Here is a 23,319-nt window from a genome sequence, read left to right on the forward strand (position 1 = left end):
GGTCTGGGGCTTTAATGCTGTCTGTATCACCTTTGTTAATTGAATGTGCTGGACAACGGCTTGAGAAAATCACCAAGTTACAATTTATGGGGTAAGAACTGAAGCAGCAGGATTGGATGAAAACAGAGAGAGAGAAACAATGAGTAGTTGGGAACAGAGGAATATTGAAAGGGGAAAAAAGATGAGAATAGACAGATGTAGACACAAGAACCACAAGCTGAACGAGAAAGGACAAAAGGAAGTTAAGATCTTTGTCAAGTATAAACAGTGGCAGAATAGTTTCACGGAAGACAAACAATGATGATCCAGAGGGTTTTTAAAATCAGGATGAATATGATTTTAAAAAGTAGAAAATGGACAAAGGAGCAATGCAAAAAGGATGAAGACTAGTGTTAGTGTTAGAGTGTGTAGGGTGGGAGTCACCTCCTGGTGTTTGTTTAAATGAAACCATTTTCACCAGGCTTGCCACAGCTGTGACACATATCAGATTTCTGCCCTAATTAGAGGATCAAGTTGATCTCCAGAGTCTCTCGTTGTTTACAGTGTAGAAAATGAAGGCCTTGTTTGTTCAGTGTTTTGCCCCCGTTCCTCTTCTCTTGTTCCTTTTCCTTTGTCTTGTCACACCATTGTCTGTATTATTTAGGTGAGTATTTATTTATTGCTATTATTTTTTTTCTTTTTTCATCACATATAGTCACCACTCTGTTTGGTCTGATGTCTGTCACTTTTCCAGGTTGTATGTTGCTGTATGTTATGTAAGCTAATGTCATTGCGTTCTTGTCAAAGCTTTACACCCCAATTCCCTTGTCTCTTTCCCCCCTCGCCTATCTTTCTCTCTGTGTTGTCCTCCTTCTGTCTCTTTCAGTCCTTTGGGTTTTTTGCTCTTCTTTCTTCAATTACATGTCAATTTTAAAGGACATTAGTGGCATGGTTCAATTTTCTAAAGAGGCTATAAAACTACAGCTAACATTAAAAAAAACCAACAACAAAACTGAACGGGAATAGATCATCCACTCATCCACATTAGTTCTTGTTTGCCACCTCCTATATTAGTCTTTCTTCCTGCTCTCTGTCCGTCCACCCACTCACCTCTTAATCTGCTAATCAAGATTTCCCATGTTGATTTTCAAGCATTCGAGTCAAAGGCCACCCCTCGCTTTGTCTTCTTAATTGTCAGTCCTCTGATGTGATTTCTTTTCTCTCTGTTTTCCCATCAGTCGTCCAAAAACAACCAGAAACCTTTAAGGCCAAAGAAATGACTGTGAGGGAGACTTACAACTTCACTTGTTTTCTTTAAAATATCTGTTAGGTTAGTAACCTGTAGTCAGGTCAACAATGGGTGAGGAATGGACTTTTTTCCAGTCAGTAGCTGGACCTGCAGCAGAGGTAGCAACGCACAGCATATGGACTTTTTGAGATGTTTTAGAAACATAAGCACCCAATTGCAATTTCACTGCAAATATCACAGTTGTGTCTTACTCAGTCAGTCACATATGTCTTCAGATTAAGTGTGACTCACACTCTCTGATGATATCATTATCTTCGATGTCCATCACAAAAAAAACCAAAAAAAAAAACACTGTGTGTCCTTTGATGGCAGTATTGAAATTCACAAGTGGACATCAGCCTCTAATGTGGAACACAGCCTGAGTCAGTAACTGTGTTTGTGTTTAGCTCACCCCAGTGTTAGGTTATCATCACCTGAGGTCAGATGAGCCACATGTTTCATTCAGTGAGTCAACAACAGAGCAATATCTTCTTCTGGCTTGTTTATATTGGGTGATATTTTGGTTTAGTGGGTCGACAGCATCATCCAGATTCATAGTACAAGGTCTTTATTTCACATCAGCAGACCAGTTGTGAAATATTCCAGGTTTATAAAGTCGATGTCATGTATTTTTTGCTCAGAGTTCCATCGATCCTGGTATGGATCTAAGAAAACCCCTCAGAGTGTAATTCTGCTCTAAGAAAATCTCAGCAAGTGTATATCTGTTGATACTGTTGAAACAAAAATGTTCTTTACATTGATAGATATATATATATATATAGAGAGAGAGAGAGATATTTCAGCAATGGATTTGGTTTGTATCACAATCTTCTGTTTTCTGCCTTTCTGTCCAAACTGTTATACTCGCTTGATATGGTAGCCTGAGCTGCATACCAGGAAGGGATACGTTTTCATTATGAGACATTTCCGCCTTATCAGATGACTTTGGACAATAGAGATTGGTCAGGACAGACAGGGAGAAGAGATGAACAAGAAAGAATGCGACGCGACAGGCTGGGAAATTTCAACTGTATTGGTCTGCTACTTAAAAAAAACAGTGAGTGAGTGATTTTTAATGTGCAGCATCCAAGCAGAAATGTTGAAATATCAAAAGACAAACGCTCAGAATAGAAACAAAATAGGGTGAGCTAATAGCTCGGGGTCCTGGAGGTTGTGATGATGATGAAGTGGTCGGAAGAGAGGAGAGGAGAGATTACAGGAAAGATGTAGAACACAACAAGATTTGTACAGTACAGGGACGATCTGTCAAGGGCAGAAAGGGGAAGCAGCCGGGGGAGATTAGACTGTGAGGGTGAAAACATACACATTCTCTATCTCACTATTTTCTGTGCCTATACAAGCATGTGTGGTTGAAAGATTGAAATCATAGCCAGTGAGAGCAAATTTATGTCTCATCCTTATCTGATTTTGCATTTCTGGTGTGTGTCCATACTGAGTGGCAAAGCTGAGGGAATCTGTTTGACAGCTAAGTAGCTGCCTTAAGAAAATAGAAACTGTACCCCAGAGTACTCTGTGTAACATCTGTGTATAAGTCTCAGTGTGGAACTACTGTGTCTGTGGAAGCTTTAGACAGGAGTAGTACAGCCTCCAGTATGAATATAATACTGATGCTCATGGGCAGATTTCAACCAACAGCAGCATTTTACAGTTTTGGTTAAGCTGCATAATGTTGCTAAAAAAGCAAAGTGCTGGTGAGGAGGCCTTTTATGTATCTGTGCCCAGAGGCCCACTCTCATAATTCAGCCATGGACTGAATATAGTTCCAGTGATGTAGTAGGAGTTTCTTTAGTAGCCTGCGAAAGAACAGTCCCTGCTGTCCCTGAGTGTTTTTCCTATATGTGTGCAGAGATATTGAAATGAGTCCATGATGGTTTCAGGATTATCTGATATATGTGTGAGAGTTTTCGATTGGGTACTGTGTCTGAAGTCAGTGATGAGTTCCTTGGTTTTGAATGAATTGAGCTGGATGTTGCTGTAGCGGCGCTGTGTGCATTGCTGTTGATGACCTATTATTTCTATAATGATAAAGACATCTTGTCGAAGTAATATATTGCTGTGATTTCTAATTAAAACCTTTATTTTCTATGTTTCTTTCCAGTTAAGTCAGACAAGATGGAGAAGGCAGAGAAGAAGGAGGAGAAGCTGGAGGATAATGTAAAGAAGGTGGACCTGTTTGATCCCCTGGAAAAAGCTGAGCAGAAGAGTGTGAAGGTTGAATATGCAAGCACTGAGACTCCAGATAAGGTGGAGAAAGAAACAGAGAAGGAAAAGCAGAAAGAGAAAGAAGCAGAAAAGGTAAAAGAGGAGAAAGAAAAAGAGAAGGAGAAGGAGAAAGAGGCAGAAAAGGTGAAAGAGAAAGAGGCAGAAAAAGTGAAAGAGGCAGAAAAGGTGAAAGAGAAAGAGGCAGAAAAGTGAAAGAGGCAGAAAAGGTGAAAGACAAAGAGGCAGAAAAAGTGAAGGAAACAGACAAACAAGCAGAAAAGGTGGAAGAGATAAAGAAAGAGACAGAAAAGGAGAAAGAGACAGTAAAAGTAGAGTCAGTGCAGCAGAAGGCAGAAAAGGAGGATAAAATGAACAAGACAGAAGAATCACCAGAGAAACTGGCGAAGACAGACAAGGTGGAGAAGATGGAGAAAGTAGAAAAAGTGGAGATGACAGACAAAGTAGAGAGCAAAGCTGAGAAAGCAGAGAGTGTGGAGAAGATGGACAAAAATGAAAAGCCTAAAGTGGAAGAAAAACCAGAGAACAAAAATACTGAGAAACTCGAGAAAACAGAGATGAAGGATGGCAAAGAGCAGCACATCGACAAAATGGAGACCCCGGAGCAACAGCCGACACCCGTCAAACTCGATACCAGTTATGACAAGCAGGAGAAGAAGGCTGACACAGAGACAAAGGTGACAGCAGAGGTGGAAGAAACCAAGAAAGAGAAGGCTGACGCAGACGAAGCCAAGAAGACCGAGAAAGAGAATGAAGTGGAGAAACCACCTGAGAAGCCTGCCGAAAAACCAACGCAGAAGAGCGAAAAGGAAGAGAAGCAGGACAAAGTGCAGGCTGAAAAAAAGACTGCTGAGAAAAAGGATGACAAGAAGGACAAGGCAGCGAAAGCCGACGGAGGAGAGAAGGCCAAAAAAGCGAAACCTGCAGCAAATGGAAGCAGTGCAGCACCCAGCAAAGACCTGGCAGGTGCAGACAAGAAGACCAAGGTAGGATTTATTATGAGATGTAAGGATGTGATGTTTCTACTCATAACAGTACACTGAGACTAGAAACCAGATCACTGTTAGAATGTAAGACATTACATCACCGACTCACGCTTGTTTCCGACATGTAAATCAAGGTAAGTCAAAGGTTTTACCTCTTTTTTATTGCAAGCAGCATGGTAGAATGAGTTTTCATTTTTAATTTTAAGCAAGGATACTCTGCCACGTCCAGACCAGTGTGAGCTTCAGTATACAAAGAAATTCTAACATCTCATACAACTCTTGCTGCAGTCTACCAAACTTTTTCAGCTATATTTTTTTTATCAGGGTGGTATCATGGTGGAGATTGTCTCCAGTTTTGTTAATATAAAGGAAAATCCATCAGTTTGTCATTTGCAAGAGAAATGTAAAGTACTAGACAAGTTATTTGAAACATTTAACATTTTCATATTACTAATTGAAAAAGTAATTCAATTACTTTATTATATACATACGTTTGTTACTCAGTTCCACTACATCAAAGGTGCCTTTAAACAACACTAAAGTTATCACATTGAAACTGACATAACAGCCTATTATTTGAAGGCATTTGCTGACCATCAACAGCTGGATTAACTCCAGTGACAGCACACAGGGGCTCCATAAGTTCTGAGTCCACGGTGAAGCTATCTTTACTGAGCAGCACCAGCTCATTCTTAGTGAGAGACAGAATGAATATTAACCCTCCCTCTAACTCCTGGTCAGTCAAAGTAATGCATTACTGGGATTAATGTAATGCAATTACTGAATTAGATATTTTATAGCCCTTACATGAATTACAACCATCTATTCAATATGTTTTACAAAATAAAGGAGGATGCAGTGTTTAATTGCAAATGGTTAAATTTAAATTTTCATTGGTTAAATTCTATTGACCCTCATTCTTCAAAACACAGTGTACAAATCCTTTCCATTTCACAGCATCTATACTGTCAGTTTTTACATCCTGGTTATATTTCATTTGAACTGTATATATTCCTATTTGGTTGGTTATAAGGTCTTGTAATCTTATGGTAATTAACATTTCTCTTGTAAAGTTGATGGAGGCAAGATGGCTGAATAAAGGGTAGTATACTTGAGAGGAGTTGCATAACTTGTTTAATTTTTAGGCAGAGTTTTAGTAACAGGAAGTGATTCACCACGCATGCTGGTAATGCTTCTGCCACTGCTTTGTTTATACCTACTGTATATGTCCAGTACAAAACTCTTATTTTGTACTGCTGTTTAAGGTCACACCCTTGTGTAACAAACCTGATTCTAATTTTTTTTTCCACATCATTTTTGGTTATATTATTTATGATTAAATTGCTGCTTGAGCTGCTTAACCCTGGTGCCATTATCATCCATTGTCCTTATTTTTTTTCTTTTTTCCATTTCCTTTGCTTCCCCTCCTTATTTTGCTCTCCATCCATCCTGTATGCCTTGTTCCTGCATCGCAGCCTGCTGCCGGGGCGACCAAACCAAGCACCGCTGCCAAAATGCGGCCAAGCTCTGCGGCTGCTAGTGGTGGTTCACCCGCAGCCCCTACTAAGCGCCCCACACCCTCCTCCACCACCTCCACCTCAGACAAAAAAACAGCCACAGCAAAGGCACCATCCACAACCACTGCTGGCCCAAAGCGGCCCTCCACCACTTCTTCCAGCCGCCCCTTGTCATCAACCACAGCGACTACACGTGATGTCAAACCCAAGGTAAGTGTCAGGTGTCAGAAGGTTGGTCAAAGGCCGCAGAATGCTCAGTTACACGGAAGAACACATCTGGATGCACAAGGGATTTAATGGACACTCCGGCATTGTAGGTGCTGGCCAGCAGCATACTGAAAGGTCTACACAAGTCTCCTGGAAGTGCTGTTAATATCTGTTCCCTCTCAGCTTCAGACACAAGCGATAAGGTCACATTGACTCAAACTGCAGCTGGACATTTAAAAGAACACACCTGACTGGTTTGGATCAAACAAAAAAAAATCTTACTTTTGTACCTGAATGGGTTTGAGTTCAGTTTAAATATATTGGAAGTTCAAAATGTAAAATGTAAAGCTCTGTTTGGTTTCAGGCTCGCAAAAATCTGTTTCCCCCTTGGTCAGAGAAAGAATTTGGCCATCTGGTCTCTGTGCCTGTTAGTATGCACAGGCTCACAGTTGTGTATTATAACACTCTGATGAGTACAGTTTTAGGGTCACCGAGAGTACAAGCTGCATATATGAAACAAGTCCAAGCTGGAGATGTAAGAAAACAAAAGCTGTTGTCCTCAGTAAGGTCACCAGACAGAGGGAGTCAGAAACATACAGCTGGTGACGTTTTCAGTGAAGACAGACCCAACAGGAGATACTTTTGCTGTCATATAGAAATATGCTGACAGTGTTCAACTCAGAAAGTACCACTTAATCATAACGTATCCTGTAGAATGGGTTCTTTAAAACTCATGTACACATGCTTTATAGGACAGTTATAAGCTATTCATTCACTGATTGACATCGTTTTGGATTCTAGATTGTGTTTATCATGTATTGATAAGCTATCAAAAAAAAATCTCACCATGTGGTCCATTTAGTAGCTGTTCTGGAGCTTTTAGTGCTATGACATGAGCTGATTGCTCATTTGTTATGGAATTGCCAGTGCTCTTTTTTGTGACATTTTTTGGTCAGCTAATGTTTTCAGGATCAAGAATGAACTTTCATAATCCTTAAAGTGCATGATGACTGAAAGCTCTTACAACCTTACAACCTATAAAGCTTTCCAACAGAGTGTCTTATTAGAAAGTTGTACTGAGATATGTTGTACAGCTGCAGTATTCCCAGTTATTCCTAGCTATCCTGCTATGTCCAACCCTGCCTCCTCTCTCTCTGTTTCCTGCCTGTATCTACACAAGGTGACAGATAAATAATTAATCTTTAAAAATTATTTGTTTGACCTTCATGTAGTAGATTAATGCTCTACAGGTCAACTTTTTGAAATAATATAAAAACTTGCTTGATGAGTTCAGTGTCAGTTCAGGTCTTGGCTGCTTCAAGGACAAATCTCTAAAACTGGACATTCAAGTTATCATGTTGTATTGATTCATTGACTGGCCTATGCTACTTCCTCTTGCTTTATGCCTCAAGAAGACCTGTCAGTGTTCTGTCCCCCTCTTTTGGTGGCCTCCTTAACTGCAACTAGTGTGACACCACAACCTATAAATTAGCAGTCACTGTTTAGCCTCTCAGCACCCAGGGGTGCAGTGTGACTCAGTACAGCGTGGCCAGCTTGTTGTAGGATGGCTCAGCTGTATGTGGAGCGTGGCATCATCTGAGGGGTTATGGGGTGGGGGTGGGGGGGTGCTGCTGAATGAAGTGTGCAATCCTCGAGGAGCGCCTTGGACTCAATCTACATGCTACATGCTACATGCATCAGGGCAGAATCTTTGACCTGAATTTCTCAGCCTGAACATTTGTGTGAACTGATGACAGCAGCTACACATTCTGAAGTTATATTATGACCAACCACTGTGGTTTTAATCATCACTCTCTGCTGAATTCTTCCTGTCCCTTCCTTCTCAATTGACATCTCCCTTGTTTTTTATGTTTCTCTCTCTTCTCAGACAACCACAGAGAAGCGTCCCTCTGTGCCAAAGGCCAGCACTGCCACCTCGAATCAAACGGGCTCCACTGCCACCACCAAAAATGGAACTGCCACCACAGCAGCCAGTAAAACCACTACATCAGTGCGCACGGCAACATCTACTCGCACTGCTACCGCCACTGCAGCCAAAAAGCCTCTGGGTATGGCAGACATGCTCACACACAAATATACATATACACACAGATTTATGATGGCTTTAGAAGATTTTCCACAATGGTTTAGTCTAACATCAATTTCAATCATCACTAAAACCTTAGTAGTAGTATCTCCCTAAGCTCTATTCAGACATTTTGTCCTGTGCAGCAACTGTAAAGTGACCATCTGTGTTTCAGCCTCTAAGACAGACAGCAAACCAGGAGAGGAGAAGAAACCCAGCACTCTGAAGACTTCTGCAGGTATTACAGCTCTCCCCTCACTTATTATTATTTTGTGCAGAAACCTCCATGCAAACACATGCACCTGTAGAAAGAATCAAATAAGAAACAAAGCCAAATGCAAACTGAACTGGGAATAACAACAGAAAATGCATGTGTATGTCACACAGTGAAAAGTGCCATTGGTTGGATGAGCATTTCTATGGAAACCCAGTACTAATGTGAAGTGACGCTGTGACATATCATTAGAGTCTTCAGTGGGTATCTGGCTGTGTCATCATAAATCTGTTAAGCTGTCTTACTGCTGACACCTTTAGAAAATTTCCAACTAATAAATAAAAATCATATTATGTTCCTCTTAGTACAGTTTTGAAGATTTGGAAAGTCAACTTCATGTACAACTACTGAAAGTATTTGAAGGTTCTATCAGAAGGACATCAGTATCAGAAAGTGATTTTTTCCAGATAAAAGTGCAACATATGGATAAGACCGTGTTTTTATAGTGGACAGTCAGGGAAACAATGGTAATTTAATAAAATCCCATTGCTGACAACTCTAACCAACTGATGCCTTTATTTCCAGCTACTGTTTGACCCTGCGCTGTGTTGTTCTGCCTTTCTCTGTGCTCTCGCTTTCTTCATATATACCTGTCTTCTTTATTCTTCACTTTCCTCTTCAGCAATTCTTTCCTCAGTCTTTCCTCACTTCTCTCTCTTCCTACACAGTTCCAGCCTCCTGTCAACAGATTAGTTTACATTTTGGCAACAGGAGAGCTGTCAGCAGGAGTGTGACACTGCAACACACAGTGTCCAACCATGACAATGCTGGGCATGCTCTTATAGAGAGTGAGGCTTTATTGCTGAAAGGCCCTGAGGAGTTTAAAAACCTTCACCGCAGCAATTTGTGGATTACTGTCCCTTTGCTGTTGACAGGAGTTTGCAGCTCCTGCTGATACAGCCTCGGGTTGTCTAATCTGCCAGGGTTCACATGGCAAGTCAAATTACTCTTTATGGAGGCAAGCGGGAGGATTTCTTCAGTTAAACATGTCTTAACAGCAGCTGGAGATATACTAAAGGCTCTCAGGGAGGATTGACAGCAGGACACATGGTTCAGCATGCCTCAGCACTCTGAAGAAAGAGTTGACATATCACAAAATGTAATGACAGATTTATTGATGCAATGTGCACTGCTCAGTGCTGAGTAAAGTACTTAATGTATTTACTCTACAGAATTTACATAGCTTCTGTTATATTTTCCTTAGAAATGTTGCTCTTAGCTATTTAAAGCATAGGAGTGGTATTGCTCTGTCACGTTATTTTTTACAGAAAAGAAAGCCAGTTGCCCATTTACAATTTGTGACATGTTGAATTAATGATTGTTTTCTACAGTCAGCTACAAAAAGTATCCAGAACTTACAGTCATGTAAGTCACTGAGTTTCATTGGTTTACAAAAACAGGGCAGAGCTGTCAGTGAGATCCTAAAGAGCTGTGTAAGTTCAACATTAAAATAGGTCTGAATCAAAAAAGATGATCCCTCAGTGCCTGGTTGCCCTTCTTTCTGTCTCTGTCTATGCTTCCCTGATTTATTTGATTGATTTCTTTCTTGTGTCTACTTCTTTTCTGGCACTCGTGTCATTTATCTGTCAGGGTTGACAGTCGATGACAGACAATGCCCTTTGTGGTTTGACTTTGGTTTTACAGTGTGTTTGTGTGTGTGAGAGAGAGAGAGTGAGACAGAGTTTTTCTGAATTTGTAAGTCCTTTGGGTTTCTTGATTTCTGTATGATGTTGCTTTAAGTGTAGCAGAGAACTGAAATATTTTGGGTGGGTTTAATGTGCCGGTCCACAATTGATGGAAGTGTTCCAACACCCCTACTTTCATATCATGGTTTAGTCCTTACCTCAGGTGTTATGTTCTGATTGAACACAAAGCAAATTCTAAGTTCTGCACAGAGGATTGACTCAAACAGCCAAAATACAGAATATGGACATGTTGCATGTGCCTGTGGTGTGTTTGTGTGACAGTTCAGCATCTGATTTCAAACCTCAACCAGAAATGCCAGTTCTTTGTGTGATTCCCCTCAGACCCCTCTCTTCATTCATGAGCAGGAGTCATAAAGCCTCAAATAAGAGAATCTCACTGATGCTCCTTAGCCTCATTTTGTTTGTGTCCACTCACATCTTTGTACTGACTCAATATTCTATTCTCTTTGTGTTCAGTCTGACTACATAAACAGATTGTAGCTTTAAGATGCAGAAGTAATAGTGAGACATTTTGGGTAATCTATTAATCTCTCTGTCAGATAATCTTCTTCCCACGATGAAACACATTAAAACTCTGAATAACTCTCCCTCTCTCTCTCTCCCAGCTGATTCTACCAAGTCCAAGACCACCACCACCCGCAGCACTGGTTCCACCACTACTGCCTCTCGCCCACGAACTACAGCAACTAAGCCGGCCACACCATCCTCCACCTCTGGCACAGTACCAGAGAAGAAGCCCCCGGTGCCCCGCGCCCCCCGGGCTGCTTCCTCAACCACAGCTACTTCCACTACCACCACTACGAGGACCACATCTCGCCCCGGCACCGCACCAGCCCCGGACATCCGCAACGCCCGCTCCAAGATCGGCTCTACAGACAACATGAAGCACCAGCCTGGAGGAGGGAAGGTATGTCTTATGGTTTCACCTGCAGTTATCCCTCTGTGCTTGTGATAGCTTGTATTTTCTGACTGGCTGCTCTTCAACTAACATGCAGTGTAGCTGCGAGACCTCACCTTACTGGCTTCCTGTGGTTCCTCACTTATTCTTATTCTTTCCTCCTGTACCTCTGTTAGCTATCAACATGTTATCATAAAATACAACTGTCTTGCTACACTCACATGAACAGTTACAGTAGCATACAGTCCTCACTTTCTTAAATCTTCTGCTTCTGGTTTTGATGTTTTGCTTGGTTTTGAGAGTTTTTCTTCAGCGTGTTCATTTACTACCATCTCACTCATTCTTCAAGCTTATAACCTTCATAGAATGTTTGCATAGAAGCATGTGTGTGAAAGATACGGCAGAGGAAGCCTGTGTCTTAGGAGGATTCCCTGGTCTTTCTTTTAGCTCTTTAAAGGACAGTTCTTATTTTTAGAATTTTAGCATTTGTCATTCATCTATAATAACACTTTACTTGCAGAAGTAACTGCTGAGAAGTCCAACACAAGTGTTCCAATAGTCGGCCACATTTTGTTGGTATGGTCTGATTAACTGGCTCAGGGTCCCTGTACAAAAAATTTGCTGTTTAGCCCTTCCATGACCCATGACCTCTACCCCTCAGTTCTGTGCATTGCGCATGTGCCCTGTCACCTGCCAGGTTGCCGATATGTGCAGTGCACACAACATTAGCTTCATTTTCATTATGGGAACTATGATGGTGGATGCTAGGAGCATCAGAAATACATTGATTTAAGAGGCGTTATTTCTGTATGTTGACTTACAGCGATCTATACAGCTGTGTTGATCTCATCCATCCTTCCCTCCATTTTGTAGCTATTTTTCTGGCTCCACTAAGGATGATGCGCTCCTCATATTTAATCCCACCTACAAAGTTTTGCCATGGTTGTTCTCCACTCTGGAAAGCAGCACAAGATCAGATCTTTTTGTATGGAAAAAAAAAAAATCTGAGATATAAGCAGTGATTCAAAGGTCTGGAACCACCCTATCCTGACAGGACAGGTAAACCCTCTGGCAGGCACCTTGGACTGCAGTCTCCTCCTCTGCTCAGTTGGTAATCAAACCTTGCCTGTTGGACTTCTTTTGAGTGATCTCGCTACATTTTTTAGAGCCAGGTTTCAAGCCACCGGAATTATCCTTTAAGTCCTTTTCCTCTGTCAGATCATCCCCCTCTTTGGTTTGTGCATTCAACCATCACCTACCTTCCTCCTCCCTATTTCTCCCTGTTTCATCTCCTACTTTTATAACTCTCTGCCCTGTCCCTCCATGTCTTCTTGCTCCTCTTTTCCTTCTTGCATCCTTGATTTCTCTTATCTCTCCTCATCCTTTTTTTCTTTATTCTGCACTGCATCCCCACTAATATTCCATCTTCTCTGTCATCTCTTTTCTCCTTTATCTCAACCTCTACTTTTGTTTCCACCCTTTTCTTTTTACCCTTCCCCCATTTTTCTCTTTCATAATTCTCATCCTCCTCCCTCATATACAATTGTCCGAACGTTCACCTCCTCCTCCTCTCCTCGTGTGTGGCTTGTCTCCCCAGGTGTCATCTGCCTCTCAGAACAGGGCTGTCGCCTCCAAAGACACGAGCCAGGGCAAAGTGAGTTCCCTCTCCATCCACCGCACCATCATCACATTCTCCTCTTCCTGACTCTCTCATGTTATCTCTTTTTGCTCTGTCTAATCTGTTCATACATATTTTGCAATTTTCTTTTTACCGCCTCTCATATATTTTTTGTCTGTGTTTATTACATTGAACAACTGAGGGCAAAAAAATAAGAAAGAAGGAAGGAAGAGAGAAAATTACTAGCTGCAGGCATTTGATTAATAAAAGTATCTACAGTATCCTGTACTGCCCTATTTAAATGTATAAATGAGTCTGCATTTATACCTGCAGCAATAATGCAATAAAATCAGACATGGGTTTAGATATTTATTATTCATTTTTTTTAATCAGCTGGAAAAATAGTGAACTTACTAGTGTTTTCTTGGTACACATTTCCAAAATATGTTGATTCCAGACAGTTCCATGGTAGGAATAACATTTTTACAATGAAGTTAATATAGTGGTGTCCTGCGAGCATCAGTGTTTTACTGCAGTGTCAATCACTAAGCCAACTCACTACAAGGAAGTCCCTTGCGTGGTTGGTGAAAGCAGAAACTCATCATCCCAGCACTGCAGAGGCTCAGGTCAAAAAGAACAGGCAGTGTTCACTTTGTGGGAATCTGTTGAGGGATTATGTTCTCGTCCCAGCCGTTCTGAATCCTGCTTGTTGATTATTTTGTGTTATTCTGTGTTAAATGGGCTCTGGCCCAGCTTTGTGTGAGCGAGTGTGTGTGTGTGTGTGAGGATGTGACATTGTGTTATTGAAGAAGTTAGAAATATGCAGGTTTTTCCCCTTTTTTGGTTCTGTTTTGTTTTTTCACCATATTTGTAACAATTCATGTGGATACAAAATCTTGTGTGTCAGGTTTGGTCTGATAGTCTAACCTGTCATAATCCAAATCATGTTTTGTTAAAGTGTGCTAAAAAAAAAACATGTACTGTGTCTCCATTAAACACATTTTGTGAGACTCTGCCGTGCTATCCTGAGCAGGGCCAGATGTTTATATGTTGTGTTATATGTTGTGCATGTGTTCGCTCCCTCAGTTGCTCCTCTGTTCTTTTTCTCCAAACTTGGGTAAAAAAAAAAAAAAAAAAATCTTTTAATCACTATCAATATTCAAATGGCATCAAAAGCAGTATGTATCATTTCAGACAGTATAACTGCCCAGCAGTTGATAGCAAGCATGCATAAACTAGTTTAAATATATGTAGCTGTTTTGCCCGGGTGAACCTTGCTCCCTCCCTCTGTCCTTTCTTTTCTAACCCTACCTATAATGGTGACTTCTCCTCTACTCTCTTCTTTTTATCCTCCTCTCCTTCGTTCTCTTCTTTTCCTATCTCCTCTCTTCCCCTCTTCTCTCCTTTCATTTCCTCTCAGTCACCCCCTCCACTGCCTTCCTCTGCTCTCCTCTTCCCTCTTGCTGCTATGCTGTGTCCATATAGGTTCAGATAGTCTCCAAAAAGCTGGACTTCAGCCACGTCACCTCACGCTTGGGCTCCAAGGACAATATGAAGCATGTTCCTGGTGGAGGGAATGTAAGTACTGTCTGGCCCACGACCAGAGTTCATATGCAACGGCCAATTAGTCAAACAATTCGACTCAGTTAAACAGCTAGAAAGAACAATAAGATGAAAAATTGTATTTTCGTCTCGCCTTCGCTTCTAAATAGGGTCCATAGTCTATAAATGCCAGCTTGAGTGAGCTGTACATGAAATGTGTCAGCCTTTAAAAGAATTCAAGGCAATCCCTCAAAATCAAGCCACTCATGACCACCAACGCAAAGTGCTGCTCTAGGAATTTGACAGAATTGTGAGTTATTGGACAGCATGCTAGCAAGCTTAATGTGCCAGCCCTTACCCACAACCTGCTTCACAGTCCCTTGCTTCCTTAAACTCTTCCTGTGTCGTCCTGCCCTGTCACTAACTTACTAAACGCCAGTCAAGCAAGTCAAGATCGGCTCAGGCTCTGTCATGATTGTCTGGTTCTGTGAGGATGGCGTCTCCACACACAGGGATGAATTTGGGATTTCTGGATTTCTGAAATGACACTGTCCTGTCCTCGGCTTCTTCTTTTGGTGTCTGAATTTTTACCTTGCCATTTTTACAGCACATGTACCAAATTATTTCACAGCAACAAGGTATTATAATGTCATTTTGATGAGATTGTTCACTTCAATAATGGTAGGCTTGAAGCATGTGTTTCCTGATGTCTGAATTCCCAAAGCTCAGCAGTTCATCATAACTGAGGCAACATGGTCTTGAAGTTGCAATCGGAATTCTTTGTGTTTGTCTTTGTCAGCGGGTTATTGCCACATTACGGAGAACGTGGCAGAATACAGCTCCTTGTCTTTAGGTGAACTCCTCGGGGATTCAGGGTGCACAGAGGACTTAGAAATATATATTTCCAAAATGAAATGAAATGAGACTATCAAGGGACGCTTCTTTTAACCCTCGACCCAACCTTTATTAACACTGTTGACAGGTGCAGATACTCAACAAGAAGGTGGATTTGAGTAAGGTGACATCAAAATGCGGCTCCAAGGACAACATCAAGCACAAGCCTGGTGAGCTGGGAAATGTTGTTATGATGCTATATGCAGTTGCCTGTTTATTAGGTACACCTAACTAAATCTAATTCATTTTTATTCAATAGTGCTGCCATAGAGCCGATCCTCATGAAGGTTCCAATGTTCAGTTTCAGCTGAAACTGCTTCAGAAACGTGTTGATTCAACTTTATGGTCATTTTAGAGGCTGCAGTTTGTGGCGCTGCTAAACTGTATTGAATTAATTAAACTGACAATTGAGTGTATACATGGTAGATCCATATGCATAGTGCATATGAGATGTGTACAATCCTCCTCAAATTTTGTAATGACTCTGCCTCTTTAAAGCTATTAAATCAGACTTTTTTCATTTTCAACATAAAAATCAGATGGGGAAATGGTTGGAAATGGGAAACACCATTGTTGTTTACAGTTGTTTACAATGTTTAGTTTACTAGAATTATCAGTTTAGATTAGGTACATTAACACTGATGTCAAAAGCAATTCACAACTGCAGCAACAGCATTCATAATGATATGAGAGATTTTCCATTTTGTGGCTTGACATAAAGAACTGGTTTGCTGTGTAGAAGTTGTATCTGCTTTGCACGTGCTCCTCAAAGTGTAAGCTAATGTGCGATCATCAGACTGATTACCCATGTGTGCTGCAGGTGGTGGAGACGTGAAGATTGAGTCCCACAAAGTGAACTTTAGGGAAAAGGCTCAGTCCAAAGTGGGCTCCATGGACAATGTGAGTCATTCACCTGGTGGAGGAAACATCAAGGTGAGCTCATCACACATGGAGACGTCCTTTAGTCTGTGTGCACACTGTCACTCTGTCTGTAAACTATTGTTTTTTATGTTCTTGTTCAGGAATGAAGCAGAGCAGGGCACTCTCTGTAACTATGACATGTTGAGATATTTTGAATGTCTTTGAGCTAGCTAGTCACAGTGAAGATGCTTCAGGTTTCACAGTACATTAGCAAATGAGAATTCAGATACACTTCCTACAGTAGTCATTACAGAGCCCATTGTAAAGTGTGCTGTCCAGTGCTAACTGCAGTTTACTGACAGTGGCACCTACTTGAGTTTGTCATGATGGCATCAAAGTGTACATTGCATGACTTGCCTTTATTATTATATGCATAGGATAATTGACCCAGTGTCCAGATGAAAGCAGTCTACTATGACATTATTTAGTTCCTCCTATGAATATAAAACACATGCACATTTACTCAGATAATCCAGTCTGGCATTTACGTCAACATTCCAATATGTTGATGTAAATGTCACATTGTTTTTGTAAGCCTATGTTCATAGACCCTGAGCCTGAAAATGTTTTAAGGAACTCTGGCCTTTAGTAATGTAATGGCTCAGCTTTTTAAAGAGCAACTTAAAGCCCCTGAAAACTTGCTTTCAATTATTAACATCCTCTTTGTAACATGAATTAATTCATGACTGAAGGAGCTAAACTGAGCAAAGATTCAGCTAATCTGCTTCATCAGTATTATATGCGTGTGTTTAATCAGATTTGATTTGTTTATATAGGACCATATTGCTCATAGTAAGAATCATTAATAATAACAAATAATCATAACATTTATTTCTGGGTCTTTAAATGCAGGCTGGAAACCACTGAACTCCAATGGTTAAAGTGCTCACACTGCTATAGTGATGTCGAGTGTATGCTCAGGGTGTGGTCAGTACACGCTGACATCACTGCTGGGTGTGGTTATGGGGGACTTGTAACTAGAGAGGGCAGTGAAACACTGCTTCCCATCTTGGTGTAAAGTTACAATTTAAGTAATAATCTGTGCAAGAATTGATCCATATTATGAATTCAGGTTTTTGAAAATGGTTCGTTTTATGTTGTTACACCTACTTACTAATGATAATAACTTTATTTACTTGAACTTTGATGCACTGTCTCTGAATCCTAATGGAAATTAGAGTGTAACTTAATGTGCAGCAGCCACACACCTTGCTCTGAATGGGTCTAAACTGGAGGAAAAAAAGCTTAGACTGAATTAGCAGAGATACTTTTTACACCTTTCATTAAAGTGTGGAACTGTTTTAGAATGATTATTAGAAGATGGTTGTCTGAAGGACACTGCTGCTGACTCAGTTCCTTCATTCCCTGTGTGTCTGCATGTTAATATATACAAATAATGTGTTGGGGAGATATTTGTGTACGGTGTGAGGAGAAAATTGTTTCAGGCTTTTCATGCTTGTCTCGTTCCACCACTGTGTTCATAATGACATCAAAAAGATTCTGAGTGGCTTCAAGCTACAGTCACTGATGATGTTGACAGCCTGTCATAAGCCATCTGCAGCAACCTGAAACATCTCAGACCCTCCACACCTGAAATCGACTTCCTTTCTCCTGACCTTTTGTCCCTCTGTTATGAAATAGTCTGGATGATCCCCTGCGGAGCAGAACTCAGCTCAGCTCTGTTCAACACATTTAGAAAGTTCCATATGTATGGGCTGGGGTATTGCAAGGAATGAGCTTGCGAACTTGCGAAAAACAATTTTGGCAAATTTGCAAATCGATCAGATATGATGTCACCTGTCCCCTCAGCCTACAGCAGTCCATCTGTGTTTCATGATCACATCCTTCACTCACATCTCCATCTCTACACACTGTTTTACACTCCCAGCCATCATCTGCACCCTCCAACTTACTGAAGATGCATAATCTTAGGAACAACTAAAAATAGTATTCACATCACAACAACCTGTCTGAGAGAGCTTTTTTGTCCAAATAGCTTTGTGATAAATTTTAACTGAAGTCTGTTTTTAAGAATGATTTGCATAGTTTTGAAACATGTTCTCTTTATACCAACAACAACAGTGATTTTTCAGCTCCTGCTCTTCTTGGTTTTTGTTGGAAAGACGTACAATGTTACTCTGCATATAATATTTCATTTTTTATTAGACTGTGAAGACAATGTCCCACTCCCTGTCTCTCCAACTGATAAGGTGTCCATATACAGTGCATTTGGAAAGTATTCGCTCTGATTTCAGCATGAGGCTGCAACATAACAAAATGCGAAAAAAGTGAATGGGTCTGTATACTTTCAGAATGCACTGTATGTATTGCAGGAGTGCTTTTTTTCTTTCTAAATGATAAAGCTGGTAAACTCCATGAAAAGACTAAAGCCAACAATGAATGTATCCTACTAACATGTATTGTGTGTATATCCAAAGCCTGATACATTGTATTCCTCTGTGCTAGAGAGCTCCATTGTTGCCCAGAAACTATTAAAAACACATAATTTAGCCACACTGTTCCCCCGGATGACATGCTCATTCATTACCATGAACACACAGACTGTAATTTATTTTGACTAAATCCCATAATACACTGTCCTGCTGCTAGAAATACTCACTATTGCATCAAATGTGGATTAATCCATCACCGAAAATAGTCACCTGAACAAATGCGCTATTTCCTCCTGTTTGGGTTACATTTGCTAAAAGTGGCCAGCTGTTTCAGGAACTGCTGGAGCTGTTTAAATAAAGAAATGATATGCGATCTGTTTTTAAACAGGTCAAGCCCATTGGTTCCTTCCTTCAGTAGGAACCAGTGGGCTTCTGGCTGAGTACCCCAGATGGAGCAGAGAAAGTTGAAAAGACTGAGAGATGGACAAACACATTCTTGGTTTGGGTCTTTTCATGGGATTTGTCAATAGTAAGAAAAATACATAATATCATACTTCACCGGCCACCAGTCCTTTAGGACTGTCGACATGAAACAGATTTGGGGTGTTTCAGTCTTATAGTCAGTCTTATAGTTTCTTGGACTGTGGGTAAAATATAAAGCCACTCAGGCTGCTTGACTGTGTATTTACCTGGTTTCACCTTGGTTGTGTTCTGATATGTTTGTTGTAGCAGTGCTTGATTGTTATTTTATATTCCATTTCTCCAATGTAGAATGATGGAATTCAGGTATTTTTAGACTTATGAGGTTATATAGAAGAGTTTACAGCTCAGGAAAAGAACATTTCTATATACGTTGCACTGCACATCTGCTTTTTTCCTATGTGATGTGCTTGACGTTGCAGTTTCTTTTCTGTCATTGCATTCATTAGGCATGTTCAGTTATTCAATTTGTGTGTTATATATGAGTTGTTATTACATTTTTTTTATGATTCCATCGTCCCTCACCTGAATCTGGCTCCAGATCTTTTAAGGTTTAGCAGACATGTGCCTTGCTAGAGTCTTGCAAGGACAAACTTAACTGTCTATAAATCACTAAATAAAGATATATATCCTGACTTTAACAAATTACAGTGTAAATGTAGTTATACAGATTTGGAGCCAGGTTGTTCCATCTCCATCCCCACCAATTGACACACCCTGCTATGTGTTTCTAGGCTGAGGGGGCCCAGGAGACAACAGAGGGGAATGGGACTCCCCTGAGTGGCACCCCGGCCCCAGGCCCAGGCTCCGAGCCAGGGCAGACTGGGAGCCCCGCTGCCCAGGAGAATGGGCTGAAGGACGGGGCTCCCTGTGATAGTGAGAGCCACCGGGAGCCCCAGGCTCTGGACTCAAGCATCCCAGAGACAAGTAAGTTTGTGTGTGTGCCAGCCTCATCTACTATCAGCTTAGGGTTTGATTCCCAGGAGGAGATGCACAAAGCCAGTGATGCCCAGCTGTATCCTGAATGTACTAACAATGTGTGGGAGTGTACTTTTTTCTACTTAACTGAGATGAAATTGTTCATCGTGATGTCTTTGTGGCTGCAGTGTAAATCTGTGTCTCTGTTTGTACGCATCATGTATTCATCATGTCTGCAGTCCCAAGCTCCTGATCACACCATCATCTTTTGACTTCTTATCTTGCAGGCATCTAATTCTACTATCCCTCTGCCCTCCTCATCTCAACCCCCCACAACATCATCTCCTCCCTGTCCCCACCTTCTCCTGTCTGTGTTTTTTCTTTGCCCCCCCCCCTCCCTCTCCCTCTATTCTTTCCAACCTTTCTGCTGCAGATTGAGTCTTTCAAGCTCAACTTCCGCGAGAATGCTCGCTCTCGCACGGACCATGGCGCCGACATCATCACCTGGCCAGCCCCCCAGGACAACAACAGACCCCACCCACACGGATCCTCCTATTCTCTACACCACCACCAAAACTACCACCCAACTCCCCGCAGCGTCTCCCTCTTTGAGTCGTTGGCTTCTGCAGGCTGCGACAGCTCCCCCTCTGCCCCCTCCTTGCTGCACCTTCAGGTGGAGGTGCAGGGGGACAACAGCAGCTCCTCAGTGGGATCTTGACCTCTTTTTGCCCTCATCAAGCTCTAAAACACCCTCCTATCTTCAATCTATTATCTCAAAGTTTTGACTTATCTAATAGTTCTGCCACTCTAGTATCGGTTTCATGTCTCTTCTCTCACATCTGAGCTCATCATCATTCACCATCGCCCTCATTGTTGCCACCCCCACCCTCCTATATTTGGCTGAAGTGACTATATAGACTAAGCTTGGGCCTTGGTGGGAATCTATGTGAAGGAAAATGAGAAGAAGGCAAGGGTTTGCTCACATATTTGGTTGCGTCTTCTCCAAGCCAGTTGACCTGGAATCATTGGGTTTCACTTGGATCCTCTTTACCCACAGCCCGGTGGTGGACTTTTCTCTCTCTGACCTGCATCACCTCTCCTCCACAACCCCAAACAACAACAGCAATCAGTTTATTTGTCACCTGATCAGCATGGAAATCCTTTTTGGACTCACCTTTGGCATCTGTCACACACATACTGTAGCTTCTCTTCCTTGTGACCGTAGGGGCTGTTTGTTCCCTGTAACCACTTTCTCTCTTCTTCAATAACATCATAGTAATACATTGTTCATCTTCATCATCACTTCCTCTCTCGTCATCATCACTTACCATAAACAAGCTGACAAACAAAAAAGCTAGACAACAAGTAGGCTGTTTGAACCATTTTAGGCTGTTTAACTCTTTATTCTCTGTGTTTGTGATGATGTGTTTGAGTGACAAAATCGTGTAAAAATGAGCTTTGGTGTTCTGTTTAGATCTTATTTTCTGTCTTTCTCGAGTTTCTTCTTCTTTCCTTCTAGTTTTTGTTTTTAAACTAAGTTTTCATTTATTTATTGTATGTTTCTTCCTGTATGAGCAATACAGCGGGTGGTCTTTTTTTTTCCGATAGCACTCAGAAAATCTTGGAAACACGCACAGGATTTTTTGTAAACCAAGACACACAAGGAAAAAGATGACATTCAGAGGGAGGAAGAAAGTGAAGAAGGAGGGGTTGCTAGAAGGGTGAAAAAGTAGCATTTGAAGTGTCTTTTACATTTATGGCAAAATAACAAATGACATGTTGAAATCTGAAAGTTTTAAAAATGCAATAGAGGATGTTTGCTTAAGTAGAGAAGCTGTAACGAGCGTGCAGTCCAGAGGGAGATGAGAGAGATGTTGTTAGATAGGAAATGTCTCTGAAGTCAAAGGAGCTGTGTGTCTCGTATGTGCCTCCTGTCCTTCTTACCTGAAAACTAAAAGTTGATGAGGATGATGCAGGCTCATGCCTGAAACTGCTCAGAGAAGAGAATATCATAGTTGAAAAAAACTGATAGAAAACGCTAGGGGCAACCTGGTATTGCTGTTTTAAGGAAATTCTGTAAATCGAGCTGTCCTGGTAATTGTGTGTAGTCACAAGTTCAGGTGTTTCTATGAGGGTAATGGTAGCATGTTGTTAGGCAGTTGACTTGCTTCAGCTGAATACAAGACATCTTTAATAGTGTGTGTTCAGCATTTTTCTTGTTGGAATTATTGGCAGTGGAACATGATGTGGCTTTATCCTCTTCTCGTGTAGCAATGTATTCAACTGTTGCCTCCAATTGCCTTTATAATGCATGACCAGATTATATAATATCACACCCAGAGCTGAAAGCCTATGTGCATTATAACTCAAAGTGTTGTGGTTTGGTACCATATGTATATCTCCGGGGCAATCCTAGACAGTTGATGTGTTGTTACTCAAATGATGATTTTTAATGATGATGAGCAGGGAGAACTAGTTAATGATGGTTGCAGTTTCACCTTTTAGTGTCATGATTTAATTCCACTGCGCATTCATACACAGTGACTCTATGGCTCAAACATATAGAGATGGACTACTCATAGGATGGTATTTCTAACAAATTTTCTGATCAGTTCAATAATCTCATGATACATCAGATACATTCTGCACATTATCTACTTGTCAGCTATTACTGCATCATGTTAAGTATAGTGTTATAACAAGGGCTGGGTATCGTTTCCATTTCTAGAGCCATTACTAATACCTTAACAATAGTCTTGTCAATACCTTAAACCTTCACTCATTTGAATTTTTTTTGTCATCTACTTTAGGGCTTCACACAATCTGTAAACACAACAATGACATTATCATCTTATAAGGTTAATATGGTAAATGTTAGCAAAGAGTTGCCTATTTACACATGTAGCAGCCACATTATATCAACATTAGCATTCATTTGGAATTATGTCTCTTGCCACCTGGTGAATTCAAGTCTAATATTCACTATTCTTTTAGATCTGTTTTTGTCTCCTACCAGTGTTCACCAGCTAGTGGCTAACTTTTCTGTCTGCTGTTCAGTTTTGGGCAGGTAGTGTAAAATGAGTTTATTTGAACTTTTTCCACTGAAAACAGTGGCCTGCTGCGTCTAAAAACGAGGCTGATGAGAGCTGTGACAGCGAACCAAAACAGTAAAGTTGCCGGCTGTAAAACCAAAACAAAGAGCTGAGAGACATTAAAAGTCTGTAGGGCTATGGGGAACTGTGGAGCTGAGAGATAATTCTCTGTGGGGTTGTCACTATATACAACCCCTTTCATATTACACTTAGTTATTCAGTCTATCGTTAGTATAAAAATGTGTAATAGAAAAGTTTAGCTTTAACTTGTAGGATTAT

At 41.0% G+C, this 23,319-nt stretch overlaps 1 protein-coding gene across 5 annotated transcripts in view; it reads left to right on the forward strand.

Moving 5' to 3' along the window:
• The window catches only part of LOC108881552 (microtubule-associated protein 4), a 110,789-nt gene that overhangs the window by 84,053 nt on the left and 3,417 nt on the right, over window positions 1-23,319 (forward strand). For 4 of the 5 annotated variants that reach the window (XM_051066603.1, XM_051066604.1, XM_051066605.1 and 1 more), the window contains 11 exons: window positions 3,387-3,676; window positions 3,718-4,494; window positions 5,970-6,221; window positions 8,107-8,287; window positions 8,480-8,542; window positions 10,890-11,191; window positions 12,780-12,836; window positions 14,286-14,378; window positions 15,325-15,406; window positions 16,057-16,169; window positions 19,765-19,957. In XM_051066603.1, the coding sequence (XP_050922560.1) occupies window positions 3,387-3,676; window positions 3,718-4,494; window positions 5,970-6,221; window positions 8,107-8,287; window positions 8,480-8,542; window positions 10,890-11,191; window positions 12,780-12,836; window positions 14,286-14,378; window positions 15,325-15,406; window positions 16,057-16,169; window positions 19,765-19,957 (2,403 nt within the window). The remainder of the gene's footprint in view (window positions 1-3,386; window positions 3,677-3,717; window positions 4,495-5,969; window positions 6,222-8,106; window positions 8,288-8,479; window positions 8,543-10,889; window positions 11,192-12,779; window positions 12,837-14,285; window positions 14,379-15,324; window positions 15,407-16,056; window positions 16,170-19,764; window positions 19,958-23,319) is intronic. The other variant, XM_051066602.1, reaches the window with a different exon arrangement.

Source organism: Lates calcarifer, linkage group LG24 (genome assembly GCF_001640805.2).
Source record: "Lates calcarifer isolate ASB-BC8 linkage group LG24, TLL_Latcal_v3, whole genome shotgun sequence".
NCBI classification, from domain to species: Eukaryota; Metazoa; Chordata; class Actinopteri; family Centropomidae; genus Lates; species Lates calcarifer.